Source organism: Pleurodeles waltl, chromosome 6 (genome assembly GCF_031143425.1).
Source record: "Pleurodeles waltl isolate 20211129_DDA chromosome 6, aPleWal1.hap1.20221129, whole genome shotgun sequence".
Lineage (NCBI taxonomy): Eukaryota > Metazoa > Chordata > Amphibia > Caudata > Salamandridae > Pleurodeles > Pleurodeles waltl.
In genome coordinates, this window is record NC_090445.1 from 1,379,862,933 (window position 1) to 1,379,882,135 (window position 19,203).

The following is a 19,203-nucleotide window of genomic DNA, read 5'->3' on the forward strand; positions in this document are numbered from 1 at the left end:
TCCTTGTTATACCATCATGAGGGAGGTGCAGGACTTTGGCACAAATCCATGTCTACACGTCTTTCTAGATATGTAGTTGCTTCAAAATCCAAGGATGAACGTACTGGAATGCCCATGCCACCCCCATGGAACACCTGTTTGATGCAAAGTACTGCGCTGCGTTGCTTTAATTTGCGTTACAATTGAACCCAAATTGTGATTTAATTATTATAAATACCAAGCCAACACTTTGCACTAGGTCTGAGTAAGAAAAGTGACACACGCCGGATGCAAAGGGGCATATTTATGAGCCCTTAGCGCCACCAGAACGTCGCTTAAAAGGGATTCAGCCCAGTTCTGAATCTGAACATTTCTTGCCTCATTTCGGTGTTTCCTAAAGCAGATATATATGGAATACTACATCATTTTGCCACAAATCCCTCTACTGGGTTGTAGACGTCTTCATTAAAATACATCTGGAATTGACTTACACGCATTTCAATTTTCATAATTTTTATGAGTACTGAAAAAAATGGGAGAGTCAAGGGAGAAATGATATTCTACTTTCAACACCGGCTGTTTTAGCCTCGCAGCCCATTTTAGCTCACTTCTCACATTCTCATCTCTAGATAGCTATTTTTTTCATCTCCAGACACTAATAATCTGTTCCAGATTCTCAGCGTTGCCCTCTCAGAAAGACAATACCAGGGTATCAATCCGGTCTCCAACTTTATCGCCTAAATGTTGGCCGATTTGGGCATATTAAATACTATTCAAACATTGACCTTCTATATTTTCACACTTTTATATCCCACTCAGGAATAACATTTCGGTTCCATATAACAGTTTTTTCTGGACCATTTCTGTAAATGCTGTTAAAATTGGGTCCCGATCGGACCCACGTAATCCTTCCCGAACTCACATAACCCCATTATTGTCACTTGAAGTAGGTTACAATGGATGCCCAGAGCCATTTCCTTCACATAAACCATTAGAAGAAAGACCATTTGTCACCTCTTGCGTATTTGCCTTAAAGTCAACCAGTGTCTCACAGTGTAAAAACAAAAATTGCAAATAGGATCTTTGTATGAAAAATCTGAATGTGGCAAGAAGTGATATCATTGAATGTACTTTTCAAATATAAGATGGTCCATTTTGCATTGCAATATTTCTTTCTAAGAGTTGAAATGATAAAAGCATCTAATAGCAAGGGGTGAATGTGCTTTCAAGCGTCATTAAGTTTTTCATGATGTGATTCAAGGTCTACATGACCAAGTCTAGTCCCTGGATTCCATGGGTGAGATGTAATCCCCCCTTGAGCATAGACAGAGCAGGGCATGGCATGGCACAATCTACAGCCATGGTCCTTAACCACGGATGAGGTGAACAGAGCCCACTGAGTCGCTGAGTAGTTGAACTGAGACCAAGGTCGCTTGCCGCTGCCCCTTATTCCTTATGCTGCAATAGCAACAGACGATAGCAATAGTGTCTACATCTTGAGAAATCTCTATTTATTCTGTCATTCTATGATTGTAAGAGATCTGTGCACTTATGCTGAAGGGTATAAGTGAATCAGGGGTTTCAGTAATTCATCATAGGGTATGTTGCTTCTTGCAAGGATTTGGCAACATTTCTGGAACACATTCTTAAATTGCAGCAGAGATTATCTAGATAGAACATCCCAAGCTTGATATCAAAGCAACTGGGAGAAATGGAAAAAGGGAGGCAAGGAGAGGGTTGGTATGATTATGGAGTCAGTGGAAAAAGGAAGGCAAATAGATGAAAGAAAACCAAACAGCTACAAATCCTTTAGGGGTGCCTTTATAGGATTGGGACAGATTACCGATTAGAGAAACCTGATAGTAGACTCCCTTCGAAGGCTGCTAGGGAAGAAATAGTGCCATTTCCAGCCTCCTTGATACCAGGAACCTTCATGTTTTCTTCAAAGCGCAGTCTACTTCTGACATTGTTTTGTGCCTAATACAGAAAAAATAACTTTCTGAATTGGAGCTCTTTGTTTTTAATTCATACCTCTCCCACACTAACAATTGTACAAGCCAATGTTTGAACACATTTAAATCACTGACTTATTGTTGCATTAGCTTCCCCTAAACTATATCAAACCATCATCTCAAAGCCTCCTGTCTCCCCTGGCTTGGCAGCTTCACTTCCATAATCATGGGCCACACGAATCCAACATCCTTTGCATCTCGACCAGATTGTAGCGTCTAGCTGGTGAATAGCCTAATATGCTGTGGTCCCTTCAAATCCACATGCACAACTGTAATAATTTCCCACACCTAGACCCTAGAATAGATGTCAGAACCGGTGTATCACCCTCAGAATGACCCAAAGCAGAACACCCACAAAACTGACTCTGCACAGCAAAAAAGTAGAGGTGTTACCTGATTACTAGTCTCAATAACTAGGTACAGCACGCCTAGGTTTATGAATGGCCCACTACATTTCAACTATGGTTATTTTTTAGTTCCCAACCAAGGGTTATCAGGAATACACTACCCGACTAGTTCCAAAAGAATTGTTTCTGGGTGGGTATGCTGTGATTGTGTCTTGGGTATAACTGATATGCGGTATTTAACCTCTTCTCACGACTTGTTATTTTTTCCTGTGCTCTTAAATAGCTGTAAACTTGTCGATATGATCCATATTCTTATGATTGCTCGTGTAGACTAGTGCTATACTGTTGATGTGTGTAAAGCACACGGATAAATGATCTTGACTTTTGTGCGTTCCATGGACAATGACTAATGGTAAAATGATGTGTATTTGTAAAGTATGCATCCACCCAGAAGGGTGTCTTGACACTGAAATAACATGTTTATCATCACCCAACTAAATGGTACTAATTTGATTTAACTCAGAAGGATAAAAGTCTGAGTGGGCTTCCTGAGATTCAAACCTATGACCATGACGTTAAACTCTGATCCATGAAGTGGCTGCATTGTTTGACAGGCACCAAACCCGCCTAATAATGAATAATTAATAGTGTAATGCTTGCATTAGGGCCAATGGTACACTCACTACGCCAATGATTTACACACTCTAAAAGGTGTTTTATTTCTCAGATTACCTTCCAGACCCGTTTGAAACTCCTCAGAATATGAGAAGCTTCAATGATCCATGATTCTTTGGAAACATTTGTGGTCCTATAGCTCTTAAAACCCCATCAGCCACCTGCTGCAACACCCCTTCTAAATAATCACAAAAACTATGGATTAAATACTCCCTTTTATTTAATCCGTGCTTTGATTCTCTTGAATGCGTTTATTTACAGATTATGCTATTGTCATCAGAGTTAAGTGGGTTTATTTAATGTCCTCTTGCTACTCCGATGAATATTATGAAATCCTGAAGTAATAGCATATTTTCAACTTTTACTCGCACAGGTACTTTCTTTAGCCCTGGAAGCTGTAAATGTGAATACTGCCCAGAAAATACTTTCTCCAACAAGGCTGGCATGAGACCATCGACCTGCAGCAGGTGCAAACTGTGTGAAGGTAACAGACAGTGTCCTTCTGAGCTCCTTTCTGCTGTGTGCTGTACAGTAACAATAAATATTAGAACATTGGAAGTTGGCAGCTCCATTGAAAACAATGGAGTGCTGCGGGCTTTTACTGGCTTGTAAAAGCCCGCAGCGCCAACTTTCCAATGGGCTTTGTTCACAGCGGCAGCTGTGAACAAAGCCTCACGGAGCCCGAGGGGATTCTAATCCCCTTGGGCTCCGTGAGCAATTTGTTTTTTTTAAGAGAACATTCTGCCCTGAGTGGCAGAATGTTCTAATAGCCTTAGAACCCGCCGTAGCAGGCTCTACCGGCTATTAAAGGCCCTTTCCCTTGTTAAATGCCCGAGCCTTCGGCTCGGGCATTTAACTCGGGAGCGGGCCTTTAATAGCCGGTAGAGCCCGCTACAGCGGGTTCTAAGGCTATAGTATTACACTGTGTGAGAGTAACAATTCTTTGTGCTTATGTATTACCTGTGAGTTGGTCATTCTTATGTAAGTATTTCTCTGGAAATATTGAAAATGTTTGATTCTCTGTATAGGTTATGAGATACCATTTGCTTACATTATAGTAAAATAATCACCTCCACTCTCAGGGAATCACAAAACAAAGGAAGTGTCATTGCGAAAACAGCATTAAAGTGTCCGTCTTGTGAGTTCTGTCACAATACATCTCAATTCTCAAGTAGGCATCCTCAAACAAAGAAATATTCTAGAACATCTTTTGTTGTTCTTTGCTAGTGACACAGGATTAGGCGAAGAGAACATTATACTGGTTGGCCCTTTCAAAGGAAATATGGAAAATAGCAGGAAATGACTGGTTGTAAGAAAGAGATCTTGTAAAGTTTTCAGAACTTACAGGGAACATCTGATAACTGAAAGAGGGTGTTGTAAGCTTTGGGAACTACATTCTAGAAGACCCGCTCTTCGAGCTTGTGGTGAGATGTACTAGATATAGTAAGCAGACTTTGTCCAGATGATTATGTGACATAGGGACTGGCTTTGAAGGTCACATTTCTTCCAGGGTCTTGAAAGACATTCACCCCAGAGTAACATGGAGTGTCAATGGAGCCTAGTTGAGATTGCAGCAATCAGGAGTAACAAAATAAAAGTGAAACTCATTTTCAGTTCTGCACTAAGTAGGTCATTTAGATACCTTTGGGCTGTACTACATTCAGCCAGGCCCCCGGAAGGGATACTCTACTGCTCTGGTGGACTACAGCCTATCATATTTAGATATCTATTCATTCCTGGAGGAGATATTTATGCCTTCAGCTTCTCCTCTGAAATTGAAAGGTTTTTCTGAAGGCACCGAAGGTTTACTGAGCATTTGCCATGTTCATGTGGCCATTCAGTAAACTTTTTTCTTTTTCAGAAAACTCCCAAAGCTGGAGTTCGTTTTTGAAAAACAAAAACATAATGAGCCGGATATCCTCAGAGGTTTCTTACTGGATTTGGGCTGAGGGAGGTAGTCATTCTTTCTTTTTCAGGCCACCAGACATTTCCTGCCTGTCTCAAACAGGAAAAATAGTACCTCAGACTGTCTGCCATGTATGTGACGGAGTACCCTGTCTGCCAAATTCTAAATAATTCACTAGGGTCCTGATTTATACTTTTTGCTGCAAACCTGAGAGGACCAGAAAGTTGGGAGCGTCATTGAAGACAATGGAGAGAACTAGGGCTAGTAATTCTTGGTACAGGCCTTCTGCTGCCCCATTCCAGCAGAATTCCTTGGTTTGTATTTGTGATACTCCAGATTTAATTTAGAGCATTCTACTGTCCGGGGGGGGGGGGGGGGTTCTAAAAGCCTTATAGTCCTTTTGCTGATTAACTGTTTCTTAAATGCACTCTCGTTCGCTATAGGCAAAGTCATTTTTCACCACTCAGTAAACACTTTTGGTCCTTGTAAAGTGCATCACTCCACTTTTTCACCACTCATGCAATAACATTACTCTTTGTTTTTGTGTGCAATTTGATATTGCTGCTGCATGTAGGTCAGGGCATACTAAAAATAGGGTTGACAATAAATTGGAGCATCATCTAAGAGTCCCATGTGATTCTGAATGATGTAAATGAACTCATGTACCCAATCTGACAGGTTCTCTTAAGTTGCGACAAGCAGGAAGTACTTTAAAAAGTATCTTGTGTACACCTATTTTTATAACTGATTTTTTTGTGGTTGCAGGTATTTTCCAGTATAAAGAGAGATGCTCTCGCACACAAGATGCGCTGTGTGAATGCAAAAATGGTTTCAGATGTGGAGGGGTGGGGTGTGACTATTGCCACAAGAATTGTGAACAAGGAGAGGAACCTGCAGAGAACGGTAAGACTGCATCTATGCACAATTCAAAACTTTAATCAAAGGCTTCATGCATCACAGGGCTAAAGGGTTTAGGAGCATATTTACAAGAAAGTGGTGCATCACTACTTTTCGTGCGCCACCCTAACAGCACCATGGGTTCACTGTATTTACAATAAGGCGCACAATACCACAATAAAGTCAACATTTTTGGAGATATTGTGGCGCTTTACTTCACTAGCGCCAAAAATATTGACACTAGTCCAGAAAAGAACAGGGAGGCCCATATGAGATTATGAGTGCATCATTTTAAAGCCTGCCCTGAGCAGTTGTTAACAATGACTCCACAAATGGTGCAGTAAAATCTAGTAAATTTCACAGTGCCATTTTTTTGTCCCTCCCTAGGTGGGAACGCCCCCTTGCATACATTTTGCCTGACGCAGGCATAATGTGGAGCAAGGGTTTGCAAAGTGGCACAATGCATGCATTGAGCCACTTTGTAAATATGGCGTCGGGAAATTGCCTCCTTAACGCCACATCAGCGTAAGAAAAAATTACACTAGTGTGGCGCAAGAGGCTTGTAAATGTGCTCCTTAATCCCTGACACAGATACACAAATATCACCAAAACCCAAAAGATTAAAACTGTATAACATGTGCAGCATGAGTTTAAAATACACTGGATTCATCTAGGTATCAAATGGTAAAATGCAGTCTGGTCTTCCAGACATTCACATTCAAAATCTATTATAAGTATTTACTTCAATTTCAGTCGAGATGACTTGCATGCTTTTTATTCTGAACCCCAAATGAGCATTACAATTAGGTGGCCTGACGAACCTAGACCCTGCAAACCATGTATAACTTGCTTGATCTTCATGTAATTCATGAGCCTTCATTACTGTTTTGTATTATTGTGTCATTATAACCTGAACCACTTTTTATTGTAATGACATCCTTCTATTTTTTGATGAGCTTGTTTCTTATTTCTACACAATGCCTTAGCCCTTGGGAATTCTCCCCCATTGCCCTTCTCTTTATAACTTGTGTTTTTTCGTTTAACTCATTTTTCATGTTTACATCTTCTTTACTTCATTTCTGCCTGTGTCACTCATCAGGACCATCTATGTCTCCCTTCTTTTCATCAGCCCAGCTTGTCATCCTTTCAATTTTCCTATTTTGTACCTTTTTTCTTCTCCATCCATCCTTTCTTGATTCCCCCCTTTTTTCAACCCGACGTAAGACTCTTTCTCCCCCTTTACCTTAATAATGTATTTTTTCCCATTTTTGTCCTCCTTTTTTTAATGCCAGAGAATATCTTTCAGGTCACTTCTAAATCGTTAGCAGTATATTTAAGGGGGACAGTGGCGGCCGGCAGCTTTAGGAGGGTGGGCAGGATACACACACACACTCATTCTTTCACACACAGACACGCTCGCACGCACATCCATTTACAACACTCATACCATTCAAACATGCACGCATGCACCAAACATTCATTTTAAAAGATCGCACACATACACACACACACACTTACCTTCAGCCTCCAGGTATCAGGAGAGTTGTGACTGCTGCCTTCCATCACTGGCTGACCCTGGGTCAGCCAATGAGGGAAGGCAGCAGTCCCAGCCTCGTCACAGAGTGGGCTGGGGTCAGTGAGACTTCTGACCCCACCCTACTCTGTGATGAAGTGTCACTGATTGACACTCGCCCTGGGTGCGTCAGGGCTTAAATCTGAAGCGCCCAGGTCAGAGTCAATGGGTGACGCTTTCCTCATCACCTGGGTGAGGGCCTCGAGGCACCTTTTCCTGAGCCGAGGAGGTCACGCCCATAGGAGCTGTGACCTCCTCAGCCCAGCAAAGTTCAGCTCAGGCAGCCAGGAGTATGCGCAAATCACGCATGGCTCACTCCTGGCTGCCTGAGCTGAACATGGAGAGTGTCTGTCAGGCTGACCTTTGTTAAGCCTGACAGACACTCTTCATGAGGGGCAAAAGGTGGGAGGGCGTGGCCCTTCCGCCCTAAAGGACGGGCTGCCACTGAAGGGGGAACTCGTATTAAATAAAATAACTCCACCCCCACCCAAAAACAATTCTCATTGGTATATGTTGTTATCCTGCACGAGAACGTGAGAAGAAAAAAAGGTAAAACGTTTGATGGAACAGGGCGCTCCTACAGGCTTAGCTTGGGCACATTCTCAGCAGCAGTCTGAAGCCGGCCCATTACATAGGGAAGCTTTTATAATGGAGCTCCCCTTTCAGAATCCTGCCTCGGTTATATAGAACAGGTGTCACATTAATATTGTTGCATTCTTTTTGTGCGTTTGACAATTAGTATTGATAATGATTATTACATTAATGGATCTGTTCAAAAGAAGATCGCAAGTGTATCCTATGGTATTTGAAGTTGTCCAGGCGATGAGGCAGTATTTTGGGCAACTCATGGTAATGATCTAGCTCCAGGTTCACCTATAAATTATTGCTTTCAGGTGTGTTTGATCAACAATGGAAGCAAAGCAAGACTATAACACTCTCAGTGGCATATTTATTTACACTAATGTGGCCCAACGCGGCCAAACTCCTCGTGTCACATTTACAAAGTCACTTTGTAAACCTTTGCGCTACATAATGCCTGCGCCAGGCATAATGTATGCAAAGAGGGCGTTCCCCCGATAGGGTGGCCAAAAAAATGGCACAAGCAAATCTACCAGATTTCCTTGCGTCATTTATTATGGCACTTTTAACACCTCCTCAGAGCAGGCGTTAAAAGGGGGTTTCCAATATTTATAATGGGCCCCTATGTACTCTGCAGGAGTAGTGCCAATTTTTTAGCGCTACTCCTGCAGAGTACATCAATAGCGTCATAATAAATTATGCTATTGGCCCCTACCCTGCCCCATGGTGCAGCGTCTTTTAAATACGGTGTACACATTGTGGCAGTAGGGGGATGGTAAAGGGCCAAGAAAAGTGGGGCTGCACATAGTGCAGAGCCAAAAATTTTTAAAAATGCCCCTCAATGCATTAGGCTATCACATAAAGGTCTTGGACTAGAAACAGTGTCTCTGGCAACCTAGGTGGAGGTGGTCACCCTAGCACATGCTCTAACCTAAATCATAACGTTGATGCAAGTTTACTGTTTATGTGAATCAAATCTTATTTACCTGTAGGGAACTGACCAGAACTTTTACCTTCTGATAAAGAGTAGTGTAGTGCATGTTTTTGGACTCTTCACCAAAATGTTGACTGCTTGCTGCTTTGTACGAATTCATGACCCCAGTGAGTCACAAAGTGAATTTAACCCATTTGCTGTATAAAGGAGAGAATGGTTTTCTCATCGACCAGTTTTCCTGAAATATACTGATTGTGTGTACTTGTTCCTTGCTTTGATTACCTTCAAGTAAATAATGTCTTTTGCTATTGAAGGTTGCCAGAAGTGTCCCCCAGAGACATTCAACAATAAGACCAATGGCTTCTGTAGGCCCTGGACAAAGTAAGTGCTTGCTTTCCATTTCTATACAATAAGAAATTAATTATTTGTTGTAGGAAGGTGGCTCTGTATATACTATCTCAAAGTAAGAGATAGTGTGCACAGAGTCCAATGGTTCCCTTTAGAGGTAAGATAGAGGTAAACTTAGATAATTCTAATGCTCTATTTGTGGTAGTGTGGTCGAGCAGTAGGCTTATCAGAGGGTAGTGTTAAGCATTTGTTGTACACACACAGGCAATAAAGGATGAACACACACTCAAAGACTTACTCCAGGCGAATTGGTTTTTATATTGGAAAATATATTTTCTTAGTTTATTTTAAGAACCACAGGTTCAAGATTTGAAGTAAATACATAAAATGCAAGGTACTCCACACAGCTAAGTTAGAAACTTTGAATAAAAGCAATATCATTGACAGTCTTTGTTAAAATGGCAATGAGCTATTTTAAAAGTGGACACAGTGCAAAAATCAATAGTTCCTGGGGGAGGTAAGTAAAGGTTAGTTTGTGAGGTAAGTAAGACACAAGTCTCAGTTCCTGAGCATAGGCAGCCCACCGTTGGGGGTTCAAGGCAACCACAAAGTTACCACACCAGCAGCTCAGGGCCGGTCAGGCGCAGAGGTCAAAGAGGTGCCCAAAACACATAGGCACCTATGGAGAACAGGGGTGCAGTCTGCCAGCAGGTAAGTACCCGTGTCCTCGGGGGCAGACCAGGGGGTTTTTGTAGAGCACTGGGGGGGGGGGACAAGTAGGCACACAAAATACACCCTCAGCGGCACAGGGGCGGCTGGGTGCAGTGTGCAAAGCAGGCATCGGGTTTCAGATAGGAAAAAATGGAGGGACCCGGGGTTCACTCTAGCTGTGCAGGCAGGCACAGGGGGGGCTTCTCGAGACAGACACCACCTGGGCTAGGTAGAGGGCCGTCTGGGGGTCACTCCTGCACTGAAGTTCGGTTCCTTCTGGTCCTGGGGGCTGCGGGTGCAGTGCTTGGTCCAGGCGTCGGGTCCCTTGTTAAAGGCAGTCGCGGTCAGGGGGAGCCTCCAGATTGTCTCCTCAGGTGTCGCTATGGGGACTAACGGGGGGTCGTCTCTGGCTACTCACGGGCTCGCAGTCGCTCGCCTCCCCGTGGTGTTTGTTCTCTGGATTTTGAGCCGGGGGCATCGGGTGCAGAGTAGGAAGTCTCACGCTCCCGGCAGGAAGAGTGAAGTCTTTAAAGTTGAAAAAAGTTGCAAGTTTGTTGCAGGTTGTTGAGCAGAGCCGCTGCTCACAGGAGTTTCTTGGTCCTGGGGGTCAGGGCAGTCCTCTGAGGCTTCAGAGGTCACTGGTCCCTGTTGGATGCGTCGCTGGTTGCAGGTTTTCCAGTCAGGAGAAGGCCGGTAGGGCTGGGGCCAAAGCAGTTGTCGTCTTCCGTCTTCTCTGCAGGCTTGTAGGTCAGCAGTCCTTCTTGTTTCTTCGGGTTGCAGGAATCTGGTTTCCTAGATTCTGGGGTGCCCCTAAATACTAAATTTAGGGGTGTGTATAGGTCTGGGAGGGCAGTAGCCAATGGCTACTGTCCTAGAGGGTGGCTACACCCTCTTTGTGCCTCCTCCCTGTGGTGAGGGGGCACATACCTAATCGTATTGGGGGAATCTTCCAAAACTAAGATGGAGGATTTCTAAAGGCAGGGGTCACCTACGCTCAGGGGACCTTAGGGGCTGTCCTGACTGGTGGGTGACTCCTCCTTGTTTTTCTCATTATCTCCTCTGGACTTGCCGCCAAAAGTGGGGCCTCTGTCCAAAGGGGCGGGCATCTCCACTAGCTGGAGTGCCCTGGGGCATTGTAACATGAAGCCTGATCCTTTGAGGCTCACTGCTAGGTGTTACAGTTCCTGCCGGGGAGAGGTGTTAAGCACCTCCACCCAGTACATGCTTTGTTTCTGTCCTCAGAGAGCACAAAAGCTCTTACCCAGGGGGGTGGGGGGGGGGCAGAAACTCGTCTCAGTGACAGGCTGGCACTGACCAGTCAGTCCTGAACTGAAGGATTGGGTAAATTACAGGGGGTATCTTCTAAAATGCCCTCTGTGTGCATTTTGTAATAAATCCAACACTGGCATTAGTGTGGGTTTATTATTCTGAGAAGTTTGATACCAAACTTCCCAGTATTCAGTGAAGCCGTTATAGAGCTGTGGAGTTTGTTTTTGACAAACTCCCAGACCATATACTTAATATGACCACACTGTACTTACAATGTCTAAGAATAGACTTAGACACTGAAGGGGCATTTTGCTCATGCAGCTATGCCCTCACCTGTGGTATAGTACTTAGGGCTGTAAGGCCTGCTAGAGGGGTGACTTACCTATGCCACAGGCAGCATTTTGTGTGCATGGCATCCTGTGGGGGAATGCCATGTCGACTTTGCCTTTTTCTCCCCATAAACACACACAATCTGCAATGGCAGTGTGCATGTGTTAGGTGAGGGGTCCCTTAGGGTGGCACAACATATGCTGCAGCCCTTAGGGACCCTCCCTGGTCACAGGGCCCTTGGTACCACTGGTACCTTTTACAAGGGACTTATCTGTGTGCCAGGGCCGTGCCAATTGTGGAAACAATGGTACATTTTTAGTGAAAGCACACTGGTGCTGGGGCCTGGTTAGCAGGGTCACAGCACACTTCTCAATCAAGTCAGCATCAATACCAGGCAAAAAGTGGGGGGTAACTGCAACAGGGAGCTATTTTTCTACATTTGTGTCTAACTAAGAATACCCTATTGCATTGCTTCTCAAATCGTTTAGAACCACAACTCAAATTTTAGAATGACAAACTGTTGAAACCCATCTATCCCTAATGGGCACGAGGCAGGCAATTTTTTAATACTGGTAAGTCATCGTATTGTAGCTCAGTGTAATTTACAGACAGCTTGCTTTCTATTAAAATGAGCATTACATTTGTACCGACAGACAGTTTTACTGATAGAACTATATTACACACAAATGATAATGTGTGAAAATCGGGTTTCAGTGAATATTTATCATTTGTGCACCACCAAAGTGTATTTTTTTGTTTTCTATCCTAATAAAATCTTTGTTTGCTTCACACTTCAACATTTTTAAAAAATGTACTCCTCTTTTGCCTTCCTAAATGCTGACTGTGGGCAGTTCGTTTACAGGTACTAGCATTTCCTTGTGTTACAAAAAATTACACCCTCTAGCCTTTCATTTCACACTCTCTGTGCCCTACCAAGATTGTCACATAATTCACTGTACTTTTCTTTCTCTGACTTCAAAGTGAGTGGAGTTGTAAACACCAATCCCCCTATTAAAAAATAAGCAGCCTTTGGACAGAAGATGTAGCCTGACATTTTGCCTCTGTCTTTAAAGCACAGCAAATGTGACAGAATAAAGACAGAATTTAAAGGCATCTTTATGTATTGATTGGACTTTGCAACGCACCAAAAATCGGCTCGGGACCCACGAGTAGGTCGCAACTTATAGTTTGGAAAAAACTGCCCTATAGGAAAAAGAAATGTGGTGTTCAGGTAAAATTGTCCTTGTAATAGATGCTCTACCCAGACATCTTAACATCCTAGTCACAGAATGAATCCTAGCATGTTTGAGTACCCAGCATGCCCTGCAAATATCAAATCATTGACAAATAAGTCACAATTTCTTCGCTTTTCTGCAACAGAAAATTCCATAACTTCCGTCAAACTGCAAATATACCACCATCCAATGTTTCCACAATTCTTCTGATTAAAACAGTACCACTTGTGCATGGGTGAACTTACTGCATGGGAAAAGTATAGGTCAAAATTATTACCTTGTAAAGACTATATTGACAGTACACTGACTTCACATGGTCACAGTTTTCTCCTTTTTCTGTCCATTATGATAGACCTCACCACACCTGAGATACTGTTTTTATCAATAGAAGTGTGTGGACACTGGGCGTGGGACTTTTGCTGCTACAGAATTCAGAGTGATGACCGATCCCTAGACTTAGAATCTTGGGAACATTTCAACATACATAGATTTTGTTCACCCCCCCAACATATATTCATTTGAGTTTTGATGATGAAGTTTGCAGGGTCAGTACAAAGTGGACCCCAAAACTCAATTGTTGGTTCTGAGTATTGTGGTCTTTTGGACAAGCAGTGAACACATTATGGGGGCCATTTATGGAAAGTGGCGCTGCACCAAGTGCAGTGCCACTTTCCCCTGCACCCCTTAGCATCCCCCGACCGCCACCATGTGTGCTCCGTATTTAAAATACGGCGCACCATGGCGCAGGGTAGGGGGCAATAGCGTCATCCTTCATGACGCTATAGATCTACTCTGCAGGAGTAGCGCCAAAACTTTGGCGCTACTCCTGGCGGGTTCATAGCGCCCCATTATAAAGACTGGAAGGCCCCTTTTTTCTTACCTGTTTGTCTGTGCCCCAGAAAGGTGCCAGATGCGACTTGGATTTTACTTAAGCCTAAGAAAAAAATGCAACTAGTATCTGGATTATTTGTGAGCCATATACATTTGTGTCTGTGTTCCTCAAAGGAGTCAGGCACTTCAATCAGTCAATCAAGAAAAATGCAAACAGCATCCTGATCCTTGCTGGGACATACATGTCTTTGTTTGTGTCCCTTACAGGAGCAAAACACATTTTGTATTAATTTCTTAGACTACAAAAAGACCCAAACAACCTTTGGCTCATTTCTGACACACAGACGTGTTTGTCTGTGTCTGAAAAAGGAGCCAGCACCTGTTTAGATTTTTTCTTATTTAAGAAAAAATCAAGACAGTCCTTAGTTTCTTGTTGGGGCACAAGGCTGTGACTCTGTGCCACAGAAATGAGCTAGATGCTTACTGGAAATTTTCTTAGACAAACAGACTCTGGGCGTGACTACGACTTTTGCGGTCCCACCACAGGACTGAAGCCACGGGCAGGGCCCACTGCCATGGCGGTGATGTCCCCCCTGAGCCTATTACAATGTTCCTGCCTGGCTGACCTGCTGGAACATTGTAATAAGCGTTCCCGCTGGGCTGCCAGGGAGGAACAGTGCTAAGATTAAGGGAGCCAAGGCCAATATTGTAGCACTCCAGCACCCTTGGAATGTGCACTGTGTGCAAAGCAGGCAGTGCTCATTTTGACGGTGCTGGGCGGGGGGGCGCTGCACTGTCCATGCCTTGGACAGAGCAGGGGCCCCCTTGTGACACCATGCCCAGGCTTTTTCCCAGCCTTTCCATCTCGGGGTCCCGGCCATGAAAAGGATGGCAGAAAGTAGGGGTTGTAATCAGCCAGGCGGCGCTCAGTTCAGCACCTCCGTGGCTCGTTATAACTCCAGCCACCAGGTTTGTAACATGGCAGTCAGACCAGGGACCACTAGCCTTGTAATGAGGCCCTCTGTCCCCTTGCTGGGGCATAGACTTGTATGTCTGTGCCCCAGCAAGGAGACAAGAGGCTTCTTTGGATTTTTATTTGCCTAAGAAAACATTCCTAATAGTGTCTGCCTCCTTTCAGGGGCACAGACACCATAGAACTGTCCCAGCAAGGAGCTAGAAACAGTTTGGATTTTAATTAGGACTTTTAAAAACCTAGACAGTGTACAAAGTTTGTTTAATCTCAGTTTGTCACAGGTCTTTATTAGGTCAGGCAAAGGGAAGTGAAATTAGATAAAGAGTTATAGATTTTCATTTACTACATAAGTTATTAATTGAAGTCAGTCATAACATATACAATAGTGACCTTCAATATTGGTCTAAGGTGGGGATCAAAAGAAGATAGATATAACATAAAAATTAAGTTTGATATGAAAATACCTTAGAGTAAGGAAGTGCCTATGGGACAATAGTGAAGGATATGATATACACGGAAGGTTCACATTGTAATATTTCTACATGAACACAGGTAGTAAATCCCTTACTACAGTGGTTCCCAAACTTATTTCGACCCGAGGCTCCCTTGACCAATTGGCCGTTGGCCGCAGCTCCCCATTACATTACATTTATTTGGCAGACGGGAGAGGGGGACTACAGTGTGCACTGTGATTCTCATTCATCAGCCCTCTTGCAGGGACGTTGTATAATGATGGCTAATGCAGCAGGAGTTCACAGTGAGGGAAAAGAGAATACATTAAAATGCTAAATGCAATCCTGGCAGACTGTTGTTTCTGTACACCATCAGACACTGAAAGAGGATATGTGTAAATTACTACTGCATATATTCTGGAATCCAAATTATATCAATTTGTTGCAGGGGTAAGCCTGAGAATCTATGATAATTTAAAGGCCCGACTGACTGTTACTAACACAGGAATGTAGAAAAACATGTTAACACCAGCATGTTTCACTACTTCAAAAGAGAGTAAAATATCAACAGTATTCCAGGAAAGCTGAAAGAATGCAACAATGAAAACAAAACTGAGTCACGTTGAGTGTGTAGGGCAGGGATACCATTCTTCTCAAAAACTGCACCTGGATGAGGTGGCTTACAAAAGTGGAAACACGGATAAGTAGAAAGAAACTGTCCTTCAGCAATAAAAATGATGCAACTAGAGCTGATGTTCCGAAGTCTGTGCTCATACTAGCATCTGGTGTCTATTACAAGAACTGCAGTTCATTGAAATGATCTGCAAAGGTTCACTGCTGAACAATGTGTGCAAGAAGTGACCGTGGCGCACCTGGCTGAGACTGGTGGCGCACTGGGGTGCCACGACGCACAGTTTGGGAACCACTGCCTTACTAGATTAGATGACAGTCATTTACCTCGCTATATCTAAGCTTAAGCAAGATACTGTATACTTAGAAGCAAGATAAAAACTGAAACAAGTAACAGGAAGGAAGAGAAGATGGGGGTTGTAAACCGTTTTGAATCCCAGCAAGGCAGACGGGGACAAGGTTGCTTGTCTTCTAAGGTGGATTAAATTGTTTGGATGATGATTCTAGCACCTTTAAGACAGACGTATAAGATCATTGTCTAGACGGTCAGATCTGCGGTGCTACGAACTATTAAGCACTGTGTCTTGGCTGGACTTTATAGATGTATCATTCAATCAGAATATCTCAAAATGAGTGCAATATCTACTTCTTTGGGCTCCTTCCACAGCCTTCTGACCTTGCCCTTTTATTTGCCTTTGACACAATCCTGTTATTCTGCTTGGGTAGTTAACAGCTGTTATTTTCCTCTGCACCGGACAATAGAGCTTTATCATTCCTCTGATTATAACTCTGCTCAATCTCATCACTTTTTTCATCTTTGTCCTCTGTTATTTGATGATACATGCATAAAATAAGCATAAATAGTATGTATAAACATAGTTAGAAACATGCAATCAAATAACAATGCTGTTCTTTTCTACACTAAAGCTGTCTCAGTAAAGGCCTCGAGGTTCTGGTAAATGGATCCACCAGAAGTGACACGATGTGCGCTACTCCTGTCGTCACTGTTAGTCCTGTAGCAGGAGTTTCAGGTTAGCCATTAATATTTTATCTATTAATTACTTTGCACTTTCAATGTTTCAGGAATTAGTACAACCCTACATACGTTTAATACCTACGTCAGTGACAATAGATAAGTCAAATATGATAATTATTTGATGTATGAATGAAAATTAACTATGCAATTATGGTTTTTAAATGAAGAATGAATTCTCCGAGATCCATACAGCTCATATATATATTTGTTTACAACAGCTCTTTATTATTCCCATTCCAATATCTTCATGAACCTGCAATAGTGGGGTGATCTTAACTGTTGTTCCAATGCTTTGACTCATGAGTACTTAATCCTACATACTGACAGTCACTCTCAATCTGTACTTCGGAACAATTTCCAATACTTAGGACACCCATTAAATAATTATAAGTTCTATTGATAACAGATTTGAAATGTTATAGCCAGCAATATGCTAGAGACGAGGCAGTTTTAGGGGCATATTTATACTCTGTTTGCGCCGGATTTGCATCATTTTATTTTTACGCACATTCGGCGCAAACTTAACTCCATATTTATACTTTGGTGCTGGACCTGTCCAGCGCCAAATTTGTGGAGTTTGAGTCATTTTCTGTACTTGAAGACCTACCTTGCACTATTGACATGCAAGGTAGGCGTTCCCGTGCAATAAATGACTTTAAGGCATGTGCGGCTTATTTATTCTCCTGCGTCATTTTGACGCACAGAAGGAGGCAGGCCTTAAAACATGGGGCCCAGCCAGTTTTGCGCCGTCATCGTTAAGGTACCTATGGGCTCTTTTCCATGGTCTCCGACCAATGAAGCAGTCCACAGGTGCCCTTCCCTGCCCCCAGGGACAACCCCTGCCACCCATCCCAGGTAAGTACAGGTAAGTCATTTTATTTTATTTTTAACTGGCACCTACATACCACTATGCCCAATGGCCATGCCCAGGGGACAGAAGTCCTCTGGGCATGGCCATTGGGCAGGGGGGCATGACTCCTGTCTTTGCTAAGACAGGAGTCATTTCCATGGGGGTTGTGCGTCAAAAAATGGCGCAAGTCAGGTTAGAGCCAAGATTTTTGACTCTAACCTGACTTGCACCATTTTTGACGCACAACCCCCATTCTTCCCTACACCTGCGCTGCCCGGTTACAGTAATGTATTTTGCCACTAACCAGGCCGCAGCGCCGGCTAGCGTCATTCCATAAATAAGGCACCCGGCTGGCGCATTGGAATGTGAAACATAGAAATATGGGTCTTAGTCTTTATAGATATTGCTATAGTTTTTGGTTTCCTGCTGTGGGCTATGAGTGCACATGTATGTATTAGAGACATTAGTGAAGGTGCACTTTATAGCTGGGGTATGGGAACTGTTGATTGTATGAGATGATTTCATTTATTTAGAATTTATGTCCTGTTACTGTTTTTGTTTAAAAATATATTATAGACTTTAATGAACTTTGCATGACTCCGTGCACTTTTGTATTCAGTACACTGGGGAGCAGCCTGTCTCTCCTCCTCATTTGAGCATAGTGCAGGAGGGCCTGGGCCATGCACCCTTCTGTATACGACTCTTCAAGCTGCGCAGCCGGCGCATGGTTGGTGTTTGACTGTCAGGATGCATAGGTGCACAGGCGAATAAACTTTAGCAGGGCTAACTGCAAATAAAAGAGTTATGCAGATACTGGCCAGAGTGTTTAGTCGATTGCAGGTGGTCTGGCACCATAAATGTCCATGTTGGGGCACCAGAAAGCTCCGAAGAACTGTCAGTCCATACCGTATCAGTGCTACAAAGTGGCTCTGTGACCCAAGCCAGTGCTTTACCAAGCAAATTAATAACAGAGAGGCCAGTTGGTGGGAATATGCACAAACTCTGTAGGCAAGAGCTATATAAGACATATGCATCACAAAGTAACCTATTTATTATACATTGTCAAGGCGAAGGTCAAAGAAAAGTTACCTGGCAAAGTGCTCTTGATTGGATTGCAGAGGACCACCCAAGTCAACATAAGGACGTGTATGAATGGGTAGAACAGGACAGGAGAATCATGACACAACAGAAATAATAGGAAGGGGAGCGCATATCGAAATAAAATGCCTGTTTTTAAGGCTTACGCATGTGTAAAGAATGAAACTAGTGCAATTTGGGAACAGTAGCCAGGAATTTGGAGGCATTTTATTTCATTAGGATGCTTCTACAACTGCAACAGGGCTGCTTATGTATCTGAGACAAAATGTCATTTTGGCTAGGATAGCAAAAGTTGTTGCAATGGCTTTGATTGAAGAAGCTTCTTTCTGAGAATGGATAAGGATTTCTACAAACCAAGGCCCATATTTATGTTTTTTGCTTCAAAACTGCGCTAACGCAGTTTTGCGGCAAAAGGTTTAGCGCCGGCTTGTGTCATTTAACAACTCCAGCTGGGAGCCGTATTTATTGAATGGTGCAAGCCAGAGCTAAACTTGGGCTAGCATCTTCAAGAAAAGCATCTTCAAGAAAGACGCCAGCT

The 19,203-nt window shown here is 43.2% G+C and overlaps 1 protein-coding gene across 1 annotated transcript in view; it reads left to right on the plus strand.

Annotated features, from left to right (window-relative positions):
- Positions 1-19,203, plus strand: part of TNFRSF9 (TNF receptor superfamily member 9) — a 62,159-nt gene that overhangs the window by 23,190 nt on the left and 19,766 nt on the right. Inside the window, exons 3-6 of the mRNA XM_069240698.1 lie at positions 3,387-3,497; positions 5,685-5,822; positions 9,217-9,283; positions 16,609-16,712. Coding sequence (XP_069096799.1) covers positions 3,387-3,497; positions 5,685-5,822; positions 9,217-9,283; positions 16,609-16,712 — 420 coding nt within the window. The remainder of the gene's footprint in view (positions 1-3,386; positions 3,498-5,684; positions 5,823-9,216; positions 9,284-16,608; positions 16,713-19,203) is intronic.